This window comes from Rhineura floridana, chromosome 5, assembly GCF_030035675.1.
Source record: "Rhineura floridana isolate rRhiFlo1 chromosome 5, rRhiFlo1.hap2, whole genome shotgun sequence".
NCBI lineage: Eukaryota > Metazoa > Chordata > Lepidosauria > Squamata > Rhineuridae > Rhineura > Rhineura floridana.
The window spans coordinates 76,243,874-76,261,099 of NC_084484.1; the positions used below are offsets into that span (position 1 = coordinate 76,243,874).

At 39.0% G+C, this 17,226-nt stretch overlaps 1 protein-coding gene across 5 annotated transcripts in view; it reads left to right on the forward strand.

Annotated features, from left to right (window-relative positions):
* Positions 1-10,699: 10,699 nt before the first annotated feature.
* Positions 10,700-17,226, forward strand: part of REPS2 (RALBP1 associated Eps domain containing 2) — a 162,036-nt gene continuing 155,509 nt past the window's right edge. Inside the window, exon 1 of one of the 5 annotated variants that reach the window (XM_061627193.1) lies at positions 10,700-11,366. In XM_061627193.1, the coding sequence (XP_061483177.1) occupies positions 11,148-11,366 (219 nt within the window). In that variant the 5' untranslated portion in view covers positions 10,700-11,147. Of the gene's footprint in view, positions 11,367-11,409; positions 11,514-17,226 lie in introns of those variants that run through there. The other 4 variants (XM_061627191.1, XM_061627192.1, XM_061627196.1 and 1 more) reach the window with 4 other exon arrangements.

The window sequence follows — 17,226 nt, forward strand, 5'->3', positions numbered from 1 at the left end:
GGGAAGCTTCCAAAAGGAAAGCATTGTGGACAGTGTTATTTCTTTTCAGCATTTCCCCACCTTTTTATTCTACAGCAGTCACATGTAACCTCCCACCCAAAAATAAAACAAAGCTGTCCCTGGCAACATTCACACCAGGCCTTTATTTCACTTTGGACAGTCATGGCGTCTCTCAAAGAATCCTGGGAAGTGTAGTTAGTGAAGGGTGCTGAGAGTTGCTAGGAGACGCCCTGTTCCCTTCACAGAACTTCAATCAGAGTGGCTGACTTAAACCACTCTGGCCACTGGAGCTCTGTCGGTGGAATAGGAATTTTTTCTCAGCACCCTTCACAAACTACACTTTCCAGGATTCTTTGGGCGAAGCCATGACTGTCTCAAGTGAAATCAAAATCTGGTGTGTGTGTGGCCCCCTGATTAGGCAAGCCAAGCAGCTGTGAGTCTGGCTTTTAGAACACGGACAGTTGGTTCTTACTGAGCATGCCCGACACTATCATTCAGTTCAATGCAAAATTTCTTAAATTAATTAAAAATCAGTCAGGCATTTCTTTAACTTTTAAACTGCAGAAGATGAAGGTCAGAGTATGGGGAAAGGTCAGTAATAGGCTTACAGGTACTCTGTGAACATGCCTAGTGTTTAATGAATTTCAACAGATTATGAGAACTCTAACAGAAAAAAAAGTCTAAAAGGGCTCTAGATTTTTTCCACTCTATTTAGACTTTGAACTCTTTACTCTCTCTGACTGTTTTGTGTGTATCGTCATGAAAATGTAGATGGTTGTTAAGCAAGCATTTCTGAGTTCAGGACTTTAAGTTTTGTAAGGTTTTGTTTTGAAATGAGTTTATGGGAAGCAGAATGGCATGGGGGGTATTTTCAATTTAACATTGCGGAATGTGAAAAATCCACGCTGGTTATAGTATATAGCCACTCTCATGGCTGTATAAGAAAATGATGGTAGGATATCTTTCTTTGTGTTTTTTGCAACTGTTTTAAACTCAACAGGGAACTCTGATTTCAAATATTGTATAGATGTACCATGTCTAAAAGGTTTGCAGTTTTTCCTTAACATTCCCAATGTATCTAGACATGTATTGGAATGTTAGATTTCTGAAACAGTTTTCTAATGTTTTGTGGAAAAGTACCCTTAATACCAAACTTTGGGTTCAAGGACAAGACTTGGAAGTAAACCTCCAAATCATAAGATTAAAAGGCCAGAATTCAGTAGATCTAGTTAAATCAAGGCACAGCATTAGCATGGTTGTTCAAAGCCGCAAATGAATTTGAAAAGGAACAGTCAGTGGCATAGTATCTGCAACCACAGCTAGTGCTACCAAGGTGAAACCTATAGCTTTTCTAGCCTTTCAGGCAATTAGTTAAGGGAATTAAATAGCACTGAATGACACTGTAGGAACCTCAAGGAGTGGTTCACTAGTCTTGTCTGAATGTAGTCTTCTTGTCAGCAGATTGCCATATCATAGCCATCTTGAAATATGCATCTTCTGGGAGGAAATCTAAACTAGAATAATCATTTCCCTTCACACACAAAAATGAACACAGAGAAGCATAACAGATATCCAAATAACCTGTGGAGGTCAAATGTGTCTACAGTTATACCTCAAAATATGCCAGAGTTTGGGCCTAATATTTTGACTGTAGTGCAGATACTATAAATGTATATACAGTATCTGTTTTGTATATGATTTAGTTTTATCCTATGTTAAATATACTGCATACTCCTGAACATTAAAAGGGTTGACTTCCTTGGTCATATATGAAAACTATATTATCTTAATGTTCTGGATTTGGATATAGCTAAGAATATGTTCTTGGTGATACCAAACAGAATACCTCAGATTTATTGGCTTTGCTTTCAACATGGATCAAAGATGAAGGGTTCTAGATCAAGTGCAGCATGTGGCAGGGGTAAGAGTGTGTTCAGAAGGATGCTAAATATACTTTCTAAATCTGAAATGCTGCCAGTTGTGAATGTTGTAAATGTGAGACAAATCCAGAAGACAATTTTAGAAACTGAATGTAGCTGTGGTCAATGTTGCCTTTCATAGGAAAATGCAAAATGTTAAATGTCAGTTTTGAAAATGGCATCAGTTGTGCAGATTGTACTGCCTGGTGTGATCATGAGTCAATCTCCAATGTAGTCCCCACGCTTTAGACTGTCATGATTTTGAGCACTGAAAGAGAGCATCCTCTTATTATGATGGAAAACACCAATCTTCCCTGCAGGGCTTCAAAATGGTTTGCCAGCACCATCTAGTGGCAGAAGACAGCCTCAAAAAGCACAGATAGGTATGTCTTATGCAAGGCAATCTCGTCAAGTTGTCTTTCAAAACTGTCTGCGGTCAGGATAAAGCACATCAGATGTACTATTTCTTCCATCTCAACTTTCTTATCTATCTGAATTGAAGCAAAATTTCTCTCCTTATACACTGAAAAAAGAAGATAATAAAAATAGCAAGATGTCACGCCATTAATTTCTATCTTGCCACTCACTGTCACTGGCTACATTGAGCAGAAGCAATATTATTTTGCCCAAGAGTTTTTATCTGTTCCCCAATAGGAAGCAATTTGATTTAATGAACCAAACTGCCCTTCATATAAAGTTGTCTAATGTTTAGTTCAGCAGCCCCTCTCTCACTCTAAAGTGGTACCAGGTGTTTTTCTTGCAGTCAAAATAGTAAAAAAGAAAATATATATTTTTCTCTCTCCATTAATGTGCATTTGTTGGTTTGGAAAGCATCTGTTTGCAAAGTGATCTTATGATAGAACATCCCAATCATACTACTATTACGCATGGCAGCAAAACAACTGCAAAGCCTAACCATTACAGTCAGCTCTTTGATAAGAACCATGACACTGCTTCATTTTTGTTTGAGCTACAAAAGGGAAATTGTATGGAAATGTTTGCAAATGTTTAAAATGATGTACCGTTGGTACATGACTCCAGAAAAGTTGTCAAAAATGTATAGTAATGTTTCTAATGTATGTTGGAAATGTAAACAACAAGAAGGATCATTTTATCATATGTGGTGGCTGTGTAAAAAGGCAAAATCATTTTGGGCACAGATAGGTAGGATGATGCAAAAAATTCTAAAGATAAATATTCAGTCAAAACCAGAATTTTTTTTATTGGGTTTTATGGATAAACAAATAGAAAAGAAATATGGAAGAATAATATTATATATGATTACGGCAGCAAGATTATTATATGCACAAAAGTGGAAAATGGAATCAACACCAACAACGGAAGAATGGCTATTGAAATTAATGGACTTAGTAGAGATGGATAAATTAACATGTTTACTTAGAGAAAAATCGACAGATACATTTCTTAAGGAATGGAAGCCTCTCTTAGACTTTTTGTTGAAAGATCAAAATAAAATGATGATATTGGGATTTGACGATTAACTAAGACAGCCTATGGAGAAAAGTGATTCTGTATGTATACATTAAGGGACAGGTTTGATGTATATTATATACTTATAGCTGATCTGCGACAAATCGGAAGTCAACTATTTTATTTTTATTTTTTTGTTGTATTGTTATGTTTTTTGACTTTGTTTTGTTTGTCTTTTGAAAAAAATTGAATAAAAAAAATTATTAAAAAAAAAAAAAAAGAAATGTTTGCAAATGTTGTCTTCAGTCAGTTCAAAACCCAGAAAGTGCAGTGTTGTTGTTTTTTATTCTCTAAACTATTATGATGAAAGGCAGAGGTGATCTCTCTGGATTTGTGGAATGTAGAAATTTTTGTTTTCATAGTTCATAACCAGCACCTTGAAAATGATGATCTGGCTGTCCAGAGAATTAAATTATGTATGAGGAAATGGGACTGATGTGGTGGCTTTTCCCTAGACACAGGAGTTGAACTGCACTTTAACTCAGGAGCTTGCCGGTGCTTGAGAACTTGAAATATTTTCTTGGGCCAGTGCAGAACTAATTCTTAGGAGTTTCAAATATTTTCCAAGCAATCCCACAAGTGTTTTGCTAAGACAAGACAATTGGACAGCCCAAGTACTCTTTAACCAGGATTATAGTGATAAATCTTGTTAATTACTTTTGTTAATCCCTGCATTTCCTCTGATTTGTAAAATGAATGTGTCTGTGTGGTAGTCTATTGCAGAACAGGTTCAGTTTTGTATTAATTCATTATTTTTGTTTACTAAATTCTGTTCTAAGAATGCAATTGAAAGTGTTACAAATGCCATGTTTTAAAAGGGCACTGCATTTGTTAACTCTGCTACCAACCCATATTGCAGAGAAACATTTTTAATGTTTGGGAGGTTTAAAAATAAATTAATCCTACATTAAAAGCCAGTTCTTTTTGCAGGCTTATATTCAGTGGTTCTTTGTGCGAGTGTGTGGGGAGGGGGGACATCTCAACTTTAAAAGTTGAAGGAAAGGATGATGCTACTTGGTTTTTCATTACTGCCTGAAGAACAATTATAAATGCGCAGATTCTTCCTTCTGCTTTGTCTGCACAATTATTGCAATTTAGGTGTATAAATATGAAGCCATTCAGCCATTATGTTTCAGCTGATGAGCAGGGATTAAATCCTGCTGCTTTGGCTGCACTCACCAGTCTCCTGTGGGAAACTGTTGGGAGCAACCAACACAGAACTGAACCGCAGCCCCACATCCATCAGCTGATGGACATAGTTTGGAGAAAATTGCCTTGTGGGCCAAATTAGTGGACCAAGATTGGCCTGTGGACCGTGTTGGAATTGTAGGAATGCATCTCAAATTGCGTATTTGCATCTCGAATTGGGTATTTGCATGCCAGACTCTCTGAGTCCTCCAGGATGCTAGACTGCACCTGTCCTTTGATCATTTGCTATTCTTTGTTCCTGTAAACTGATACACATAGGGAAGCTGACCACACATTTTAAACTTGAAGAGACATCTTTCCTTTGTTTCTCTCACCTGCAGCATGAGGGCTATGACCACATCTGGTGTTTGAGCCTCCAATTTAGCTCGTTAGTTAGAACTAGAATTCCTTTCCTATCTACTATGTATTTCTTTCAATAAACTAAGCTTGTCTTATTTTACTAAAGTCTGAAGCCTCAGTGATTGCAGCAATGTTAAAGTCTGCTTTCTGACAGGTAAAGTCACACACAGAGACAGACACACACACTTAATCCACTGCACTGCTGCTGAACCACAGCTTATACCTCTGCCAAGAGGCCAAAGGTTCCCACCCGATTTATACATATGATAAAATAACTTCATGGTATTTCTTTCCATATTAAAGCAGAACATGAGAGTTGTGAAATAAACCTCCAAGACTCTCTAATTGCTTTATGCCTTACATAAATTTGTAACAGTGGTCATTTATAAAATGGATTTGAAGAATGGGACAAATGTGAAAGTCTTTTATTCTCAGGCACCATTAACTTATTGAATTATTATATAAGTAAATTCCAAGCATACCTGGAACAATGATTATGCATGCTGTACATCAGCCTGTGTCCTTGATTATTGTTTTTTATATCTTTGTAATAAGTCATCCTTGGAGACAAGGGTTAGATTTCTTCCCAGTGATACAGTAACATAACATCAGGAAATCCATCAAGAATTAACAAAAGTATTTGTTGCTATCATCACCTTCACTTGGGGATTATTCCACGCAGAGCCAATTCTAGAACTTTCAGTTATATGAATTGTTGTTTCCAGTGTTCCTGTCAAACTAGACTGGGTCTGTAGAGATGAGGATAGTATGGAAATGAAGCCAAATGGTTTGAATAATTTAAGAATTTATGTATGACTGCTTTATTGGCTGTGCTGTTTCAAAGTCAAATATTCTGCAAGATCTGGTACGTGGGAAGCCATTTCTACCCTGACATTTTTATTGCTTACAAAGTAAGGGTAGATAAAGCTTCAATTGTGTTTGTTTGCTTTTTTTATTTGTGCTCACAAATCCTTCCAAGATGGAACACATTTTTAAATAAAATCATTTGCTCCCTGTTTTCACATCCTGGGTTGCACAACTACTCTCAGCAGCTTTTGTTTGGTTTTAGAAGACATTGAACTATTTATTTTGAATGCAAGAGTTGGGAGAATTGTAGAACATACACTAAAATAAAGCACAACCTGGGTGGCCTTCTGCCAGTATCCTTTTCAATAAAAAAGGAAAAACAGGTGTAAACACTCTAAATCATCTTGACATGCACACTTCAAAGTTACAAGCAGATCAAAAGACTTTCCAGTTGCAACTTTCATAGCCTTTCCTCATAAGGGAGTTACTCCAGCCCCTTGATCATTTTGGTTGACCTTTATGCATCTTTTCCAGCTCTACAATATCCTTTTTGAGATGTGAAGTTCAGTACTGTACACAGTATTTGAAGTATGGTCATACTTCAGATTTCCTCTAAAGCCATTATCATATTGGCAGTTGAATGTTTGATCCCTTTCCTAATGATCCCAACACTGAATTCATCTTTTTCACAGCTGCCATATGCTGGTGCCCTGTCCAAGTAATCTTATAAAGCAGCCATAAAGCCATCCCATTAACATCAGCTGGAACGATACAGATTTAATCCTATGTAAGAACTCACATGCTTCTTGGATTAATATCTGCACAGGAACTGGCTTACATTTTCTATTTGGATTGAACTGTTTTGTAAGACCAGATTTCAGTGTCTGAAATTAATACCAAGAGTCTTTGCTGTATCTGCCCCTAGATAAGTATGTACCTTTTTGTAGGTATAAGAGAAATCTAGGGTAATACCTCCCTTTTTGACATGAGTTTGGACTATTTGAATGTACAGGATTAAGATTGCACCATTTCCACTGTGTTAAATCACAAGAATTTATTGCACTAAACTACAAAGCCATTGAACTTACTTGCCATAGCATACTACCTTGCCATTTCATTTTTTCAGTACAAATCAACTGAAATGAATTTAAAATAAAGCTTTTTTTACTATGAATGTGAAATAGGTGGTCACAGCTGTGTTGGAAGTGGGGCAAGAGCAACTCCTGTTTTGTTCTTTTGTTTATGCTCCAGAAGGGAGATAGAGCTAGGGTCCTCCAGATGGACAGGCTTGTTTACCTTTACCTGTGATGCTCTGACTGACTTCCATACCTGCCCTTCCTCCTTCCGCCCTTTCCACTTTCTTTGTTCTCTGACTGTCCAGGAGAGAGGAGACATCCCTTTGTCTCTGCTCTCTCCAAGCCATGAGGCTAACTCCCGCACCTGGGTGTTACGCCTCCAACTTAGCTAGTTAGTTAGAACTAGGTATGCCTTTTCTATCTACTATGTATTTCTATAAATAAAGTAGCTTTTCTTATTTTACTAAGTCTCAAGTCTCAGTGATGCTGATGCAAGGTAAAAATGCACACACACGCTGGCACACTCGCATTTCAACATCTGCTGTTACTCTGCTGCTGTTGTGTTGCTTTAAACGAAATTAAGCACACAAATTACACACAGCGCAATGTGGTAATTTGGAAATGAAAAATAACTGCGGGTAACAAAGTATGACAGTTTCAAAATTGGTGACTAATATGCTGCATTAGATGACAACCTGTTGAGTAAACTGAGGCTTGGATTGTTATCTTCATACAATCTATGTGGTGGCCTTGAGAAAGTGGCTACTAACCTATTTCATATGGCTGTAGTTAGAATAAATGTCAAACACTTACGTATAATAGAAAACATGTTAAAAATTGGCATTCCACTGGACAGCTGATGCAAGGTGTAAAATCACTAATATGATTGTTAATGGGTGAGTGGGTTGCTTGATTTTGTCAATCCTTATTGCAATAATTGCCAATCCTACATTACATTTTATGAAATTGACCTCAGGAGTTTACTTGCTGGATTGTTTGGGGTCTAATTTGGTGGTGAATGGCCAACTAAAGATTAACTTGTACAAATGCTCCTCTGGTGGCAATATTGGTTCACATATTCACTCAACCATGAGTTTTAAGAAAGGTTTGATAGTATTTGGGGGAAATAATGTTAAATGTAAATTAAACAATTCTATTTGTTGCCAAATAAGACCAATTATTTTATGTTTTTATGCACATTTATTAGCTGAGGCCTGAGCAAGGAAGCATATAGGAGAGTATTTAACTTAAAGGTTAATATAAGGATGCAATAATATTTTAAGCATTTCCTCACTGCTTTAGTGACCTTCCTCTTTCTTTCCCATTGAAACTAACCCAATCACAGGTTCTCCCAACATGTTATTTCTCCTCTCCCCCTCATTTAGATGGTCAGAGTTATGTGGAGAAGCAATGCTAAACTGGCATTAAAGTATGTTTCAGTTTATGTAAGTTTGTTAATAGTTCACTTGTAGTCTGAGAAACAACATGTTAATGTAATCCTTCATCTGTGAAACTGGAATGGTTTTCTTATGTCAGTGGAAAGGTTGTTTGAAGCCTACATGCAGTTAAGGCAAAAATATGCACACTTTGAAACAGTTCCTGCTCAGTGGGACACAACTTCCAAGTAAATATAAATAACAGTGGGATCTACCTGAGAACTACTAGTTCAACTTGAATTCTATAAGCAAATATGTCTTACTGGCTGCCACTGGAAAACACTACACATACACATTCCAGTGACTGTTAAAACATGTGAGGGGGCAATCCCATACACAGGTGGCTAATTCCATTTTCAAAATTATGTTCCTGGCTACCACACACAGCTCCCATTTGATGCTGCTTGAACCGTATGAAGGGAGACAAATCCCCAGCCCAATATTCCATCATCTGAGCCTTCTGTGCCAAAATACTGGCTACTGTTATGAAGCAGATTAACAATGGCAGTGATTGAACATTGTGCTAAACCATAGTTTAGCATTATGTTCAGCAGACACCGAACTCCTGTCTCCTCTCCCATAGTTTTGTGTGCTGGAGCGGCGGGCGGCACTGCAACAATTCCAAGCCCAGATGAGATAGCATACTGAAATTTCCATTCATCTCCCCATCTGCATAACGGGAGGAGGAAGTACACAAGATGTTTACTGTCGTGTATACACATCACACTATACTATGATTTAGCATAGTGATGCCCATTTTTTTTGCCACACACATGAAAATTGTTGAGTGTCTTAGCAGACCACTTAATGAGCTTGCTGTCTCTGATAGCAATTGTAATGTGCCATACTAGGTATATGATTATTAATTTTATTTTTACAGACATGCGATGGACCATCTGAATGAAGCTTGTGGTCCATGTACCACAATTTGGGAATCACTGATTTTGCATAATGAGTGAATGTGGCCTGTGTCTTGAGTTTGAAGTAACAGAGCTAAAGGTGTCCTCTGAATCAAGCTTTGTGATTGTAAATAATGTACATATGTATCACATTTCTGCTTTCAGTATATTGGTACCTTACCAATTCTGATGCCACCTGAAGTAACTGAGGCCAAGCATTTTATATACATGCACACCATCAAACATACATAAAACTTTATGGAACTAAAGTAAGCAACAGGTCATTGTTTTAAGGAATGTACAGTATAAAAGCAGAAAAACAGGAAAAAACCCTGCAGTTGGATTTGTACATATGAAGAATGTAACCAGAGCTGGGTTTAGGATTTTGAGAACTGTTGGCCATGACACCTTCAGTGTTCCCCATTAACCTGCAAGAGGCAAGACATGGAAACGGAGAATTGTCTTAAACTACATTTAATCTTCCTGGGTACTAGTTTGTAAAATGAGATTGCCAGTGTTAGGGAGGTGGGACATCTTCAGGCCTTGTCAAATACACAACCATGCCACTTTCTGGAATTGGCCCCGAGTGTAACTGAGGATCCTTCTGCTCATGTTCTGAAGGCACTGGTCTGTTGTGAATAGTTACATTTTCCCAGGAGTCAAATATAATGTACAGAGGAAAATGTGATTCTACATCTATAAATCACGTATTTTGTAACACACCAATGAATGATGTACCTCTTTCCGCATATTTCTATACTATTTTGTAAGCCTTTTATTCACTTTAATTTTATTTGCAGAGACTGATTTAAAGGGAAAGGTAACTGGCATCAGTCCTAAAGCCTCACTGGAGGCTGTTCTCTAATATTTATTTAATAATCACCTTTTTAAAAAGAAAAAGGTTTTACTAAAGTTTATTTCAAATCAAGCTGAAATTAAAATCAATCTAATCTCATAAAACAAATTCTAAACTGCAGGCATTTATATCCTACTCCAAGACTGGAGGGATGTTAACCACAAACCCTTCCTGTCCTACTGGACAGTCATCCCTGCCCCCCCCACAAAATCAACTTTAATACAGAGGTTGCACACTACTTCTGGAAGACATCTTACAATGTTGGGGCACCTTAGTCACCTGTATCAGTTCGCCAAGATGTAGGGATTTTTAAAAAGGGGGTTGATGTGTGTTTGCTGCTTTGGGCTCCCTTTGGGAGGAAGGGTGGGATATAAATTTTAACTAATTAGTTAATAATAAAATGGTCATCTGCATTCCAGAATTGAGGGTCAGACTATCCAAAACATCTCGTCCTGTCTTGGTGTGTGGCTGGTAAGCTTTAAGAAGGTGGTCCTGGGCAGAAATGTGTGATGAAACCCAGGAGGTGAGGATACTCTGCACACGCTCAGAGGCAGCCATATTGCACTATTCTTCACAAAACCGGTTTCAGGGCTAAGTCCTCGCCTGAAGTGGCAATGTGGGTGCCTAGCCTTACTTTTCCGAGTCTGGGTGCTTCTCACGCGCGCCCTCCCCACTGGGCCTGGAGTCCAGGCCTCTCCAAGAGGAGGAGGAGGAGGCCGCCTCCTGCCCTGCTCTAGCCCCGCGTACGGTGGAGCCTGCGGAGCCGGAACGCTGTTTAGGCACGTGCCTGAGGAAGCTTCTCTTCTCACCTCCCCCCGCCTTTCCCCTTCTAGCAGCTGGTGCCTCCCGCTCTCGGCTTTCCTGCCGCAGAAAGGGAGGAAAGCCTCTGAGAGAAGGGCGAAAAAGCAGCTTCTTTCCCTTCCCTTCCCCATTGGGCAGCACTGCAGAGGCAGCTCCGTTCCCCACAGAGGAAGAGGCGGGAGAGTAGCGGCGGCGGAGAGCCGGACCAAGGTGAAGGTGCAGAGCTGCAGAAGCTCCGTTGTCGTCGCTCGCTTTTCTAAGGAGTTTCGCGTGCACCTCAGAGTCGTGCTCACCTTCCTGTTTCTTCTCCTGTAATGGAGCCTGGAGTAGCCGTTGGGCTAGGAGCAGCCGCAGGAACCGCAGCGCTCTTCCTGGCTGGGAACGAACAACAGTGTTACGCCGAGCTTTTCGCGCTTTGTGGCGGCGGCCAAGCTGTGCCCGAGGCGGGAACCGGACCTGCCCCCGTCGCTGGGGGGAGCAAAGTGGCAGAGTTGTTCAGGGCGTCGCAGCTCCCAGCGGAGACGCTTCATCTGGTAAGTAGGAGCGACGCACACTTGGGAGGGTCAGCCAGGCGCTGTCTCGGTAATACAGACGAGTGTTTCCGGGCATGTGCAGAATACCTTCATCTCACTGAATAATTGCGACGACAGATTTGGGGGCGAGGGTTCCCAGCTCAGAGGGTGTGTGACCTCTAGTAAGATTTGAACTCTCATACTTAAAAACAAATAAAGCGGGGCAGGAAGAGAGAAGGAAGGGATTTTAGCTATGGCTTTCTTCCACGAGAGAGTTGTACGATGCTTTTCCTCCCTGCTCAACGAATCGAGTTCGTTGTGTCTTACTACCAGTTAAGTGGTTATAGATTAACAGGCGATATTTTCCTTTGCAGTACTAACGTTAGGTGCTGCAACAAGAACAAAATATTTGTCTTGTCTCTTGTGTGTGTGTGTGTGTTAAAATTTTATAGGCTCTTTTTCTGTTTCCTCATCCTTTGGTTAGTAAGGTACATGTCTTCTACCTCATGAATAAAGGAAGGTACAGAGACTGGTGTTCCAACCCGTCAGATTACAGGATAGACTAGAAGCAGACAGTACAGTATAGAGTTACAGAAATATGTTTGGATGCTCTAAGCTTGTAAAAGTAGACATCTGATGAGGGTTTTTTTTAGTACAACTTGAAGATAAAATAAAACATCTGCCCCTTTAGTTCCCTTTGCCCTGTATTAATATGGACCCATATTCTTGGTTTGGTCTTTAAAAGAAATCATGCCAACAAAATCCACAAGACTATGCTAGTGTAGTTCCCATTATTTCCAAATTATTATTTTCCCATTGCCCCATTATTCCAGCAATGGGCTTTGATTCTTGGAAGCTGTTCATTAGGTAATGTATTTCCAATGTACAGTAACTGTTAATTTTTCTCATTTGAAGCTGGATTTGTAGACTGCGATGGAAGAAAGCCTTAGCTTTATGCTGTCTCATCATCCCACTTCCTTTATTTCCTCTGAAGTCCACAAAGGGAAGCGAAAACAAATGAAAACTGTAGTAATTTTTGCAGCTGTACAGGCACATTGTTTGTTACTGTTTGTTATATACCTCCTCCGCTCCCAGCTGCAGAAATGTTTTAGCTGTCTTTCTATAATAGACATGTCTTGATCTGTGTAGTTTTCGTTTGCAAGTGTAAACCTCTCAAAGTTTGGCTCATAAGCCTAACATTACAACTTTAAATACTCATTTAAACTATTGCACTAAGAATAGACACTGTTTTACCTTTAGGGTGTTAATATTTTTGTCAGTGCTGGAAGGTATACAATAGTTATATTGACTTATTCTTGTGATACCAATTCATGGTTTTGGGGGAAGAATTAAAGACTGAGATCCTTTGGGATACAAATGAAATGTTATTAGTGCATACCATTCCAGTTACAAGATATAGTAGAAGAGTTGAGTTTTAATTCTGTTTGAGGATCAGTTATTTGCTGTGGTCCAGGGAACACTGAATTAATTCAGTGGAAAGTGCACACCTGCTGCTGATTCCACTCTTGGAGACCTCCCAGCCTAATGGACCCTAACCTCAAAATAAGCAGAACTGACAAAGGACTGTGCCCAAACAGCATCTCATTGCTGCACTCCCAACCCACAGAACCAGAAGGAAGAGCATACATTAAAAGAGCAGATGAAACAGCTGCTGTTCTCCTGGCATCAGTTATACATAGACAACTTCTATTGATTGCAGCTGGTTTTATGTCTGATCAAGTAAATTCCGGATTGCAGCCAAAGAGTACAGTGTACACAAAAGCCAGTTAATGCATTCTAGAGTCCTCCACCCCCCACAGCAGCTGGCTTCTGCGCTCACACTGTGTAGATCCAGACAGAGTAATATGTTCTGTGTCCTCATTTTTATTAGTGGATTAGAGCAAAAGGTTCTTGGGTTGGGTAGGATGGAAAGGCTGGTATACCCCCAGATTTATGAATGATATTTCTGAATTCAACCTACATATCTACCCACTCAAGTAGATGCTGCTGTATTATAAAACTAATTGCATATCAGTAAAAATTTGTGCATTTTTTCTTAGTTTTTATTGTTTTTTCCCCCATGGAGCCATACTATATTAATCCATTATCAAATAGTTTCTAATAATAGGTGAGAATGTAGAAGAAAATACAGAATTTTTAGTTCTCAAAACACTTGTTAAACATCATACAGAGAGAACTATTTTGAAATCTAAGTTGGGAAGCAGGTAAAGCTAGTGAAGCCTTAAAGGCACTAATAATTGTCTCTTGTTTCCCTAGAAACTGTCTCTGTGTTATTTGTTGCTTGCTGCTGTACCAATATGGGTACTTGTTACCCTTTCAAGTGGTTCTGCTTTAGTTTTTGAGGTATTATTGCATATAATGTTAGCTGTAGAATATTCCACCAAGAATCTTTTTTCAGCATTGTGCTAATCACCTTATATAACAGCAAATAGTAGTCCTGATCCCATCCATGGAAATACATATTTCATTTTATTTGGAAACATCATTCTGAGGTTTATGATGTAAAGAAAAGCTTATCTATGAAAGTGTCAGTAGCAGTGTTTCTATTGTTTCTTGGTACTGTCTCTTCAAACACAGAAGAGAAGTTGGAGAGATTTTATGCAGAAGTACAGGAAGAAATTGATCACACACCAAAACATAATGTTCTGATAATCATGGGGGACTGGAATGCAGAAGTAGGGAACAGAGAAGAACTAGGAATTGTGGGGAAATGGGTCTTAGGAGATAGAAATGAAGCAGGAGAAAGACCTGTTGAATTCTGTGAAGCCAGTAATTTGTTTCTTGCAAACACATTTTTTGAGCAACTGAAAAGATTTGGACACATGGACATTTGGACACATGGACATCACCAAATGGTCAAAATAGGATTCAAATTGATTATATAATTGGTAGCAGAAGATAGAGAAGTTCCATACTTTCTGCAAAAACAAGACCAGGAGAAGACTGTGATACAGATCATAAACTGGTCAAATCAAAAATGAGAGTAAAGCTACAGAACAACAAAGCAAGAACAATGCAAAATACAGTTTAAGTAACATCCCAGAAGGATATAAACATCAAATAAGGAACAGTTTTGAACCAGAAGAACTATGGATTGGAGTCAGGGACATTATCAGGGAAGAATGCAAAAAGACAAGATCTCTAGTTAAAAAGAAAGACCTCCACTCTTAAAATGGTTAAAGAGAGAAGGAAAGCAAAAGGAGACAGAAACATGGGCAGAACCCTAAATGCAACAATACAGCGACTAGTAGGTAGGGACAAAGAGAACTGTTACAATAGTTATTGTATAGAAATAGAAGAGGACAACAAAAAAGATAGAACAAGAGCCCTATTCGAAAAGATTAGAGAAATTAAAGGGAAATTTAAACCAAGAGTAGGGATGTTGAATAATCAACAGGGGAACACACTGACTGACTGAGATGAAATAAAAGGAAGATGGAAGCAATACAATGAAGAACTCTATAAAAGAGACACAAGGATGACAGATTCATTCATGGAGGAACCGTATGATGAAGAACCAGAAATTTTAGAATGTGAGGTGAAAGTTGCTCTTAAAATACTTGGAAGAAACAAATCACCAGGAATAGATGGCATACTAATAGAGTTGCTACAAGTTACTGTGACTGAATCCGTCCAAATTTTGATAAAAAATTGTCGTCAAATATGGAAAACTAAAGAATGACCCACATACTGGAAGCGTTTAATACATATCCCAATTCTAAAGAAAGGGGATCCCAGGGAATGCAGTAATTATCAAACTATTGCCTTAATATCCCATGCAAGTAAAGTAATGCTCAAGATTCTACAACAAAGGCTCTTACCATATATGGAGCGCGAAATGCCAGATGTCTAAGCTAGATTTAGAAAAGGAAGAGGTACCAGAGATCATATCACAAACATACGTTGGATAACGGAATGGACCAAGGAATTTCAGAAGAAAATCACACTGTGCTTTCTAGATTACAGCAAAGTCTTTGATTGTGTAGATCATGAAAAACTATGGAATGCTGATGTGCAACCTATAGGACAGAATATGGAGAAACTGATTGTTTCCCAATCGGAAAGGGTGTGAGACAGTGGTGTATTTTATCACCCTATTTGCATAATCTATATGCAGAACATATCATACGGAAAGCAGGATTGGACCAAGATGAAGGAGGTGTGAAAACTGGAGGGAAAAATATCAATAATTTAAGATATACACATGATACCATATTATTAGCAGAAACCAGTAATGATTTGCAAAGAATGCTGATGAAAGTTAAAGAGGAAAGCACAAAAGCAGGACTACAGCTGAATGTCAAGAAGACTAAAATAATGACAACTGAATATTTATGTAACTTTAAAATTGACTCTGAGGACATTGAACTTGTCAAGGATTATCAATACTTTGGCACAATCATTAACCAAAATGGAGACAATAGTCAAGAAATTAGAAGAAGGCTAGGACTGGGGAGGGCAGCTATGAGAGAACTAGGAAAGGTCCTCAGATGCAAGGATGTATCACTGAACATTAAAGTCAGGATCATTCAGACCATGGCATTCCCGATCTCTGTGGATGTGAAAGTTGGACAGTGAAAAAAGCAGATAAGAGAAAAATCCACTCATTTGAAATGTGGTGTTGGAGGAGAGCCTTGCAGATACCCTGGACTGCAAAAAAGACAAATAATTGGGTGTTAGAACAAATTAAACCAGAACTATCAATAGAAGCTAAAATGATGAAGCTGAGGTTATCATACTTTGGACACATTATGAGAAGATATGATTCACTAGAAAAGACAATAATGCTGGGGAAAACAGAAGGGAGTAGAAAAAGAGGAAGGCCAAACAAGAGATGGATTAATTCCATAAAGCAAGCCACAGACCTGAACTTACAAGACCTGAACAGGGTGGTTTATAGCAGGTGCCATTGGAGGTCATTGATTCATAGGGTCGCCATAAGTCGTAATCAACTTGAAGGCACATAACAACAACAGCAAACTATCTCTGCAGAAATGTTTTTGTTCTTTTGCAGGCCTACCAAGAGAATCTGGTTTGGGCTAGTTCTGTGTAAAATCTGTCTTGGTTTATGACATCTGCAAAAATGCACACTACTTGTCCTACCTCTTTAAAAAGTATATACATACATTTCTAAAAAAAGGAAGGTGACGTTTAAAAAGGAATAGCTTTGTGGGAGGAACTTTGTATAGTTCCTGTTTACCACCCTTATAATGTAATGCTGCTTCCTAGTAGCACAGCTAGAAGCATGTCAGACTTGAGGTATGTGGAACTGCAATACAGTAGTTGGATGAGCATTGAAGATTATTGTAATTCAAGATCATGTTAGATACTGTAGGAACTGCTAGGTTGTAACAGATTAGACAGAGCATCAAAGCCAGGCCCAGCAGCAGTGGTCAGACAGGTCGGGCAATGACCACAGTCCCTAGGAGCACAGAAAAGTGCCTTATCAGCCTGATCCAGTTGCATTGCCACTCACCATCTTCCCACCCCAGCCAGGTTCCCAGATAACTGTTGCAGTGGTGGGTGGTGGGCAGAAGTACTCTTGAATGGGAGTGAAATTTGGGTCCTATCTGTGGTGGTCATCTTAATTTACCCAAAATGCAATGTGCTAGCCTATAGATCTATATAATCTATGAAACCAAGGCTATGGATATAGAGAGAGGAGGGTCATCAGCAGCACCATGCCAAAGACCCCATGGTGCCGACCCTGATCAAAGCGCTGCTGCTGTTGGGAGCCCTTATGGAACTGAACTGGAAGAGGGATAGTTTCTGCTCGCTGGATGATTTTATTTACATATTATTTATTTATTCAAAATATTTCTATCCCCCCCTTCTGTCCCACAATGGGGCACTCAAGGCA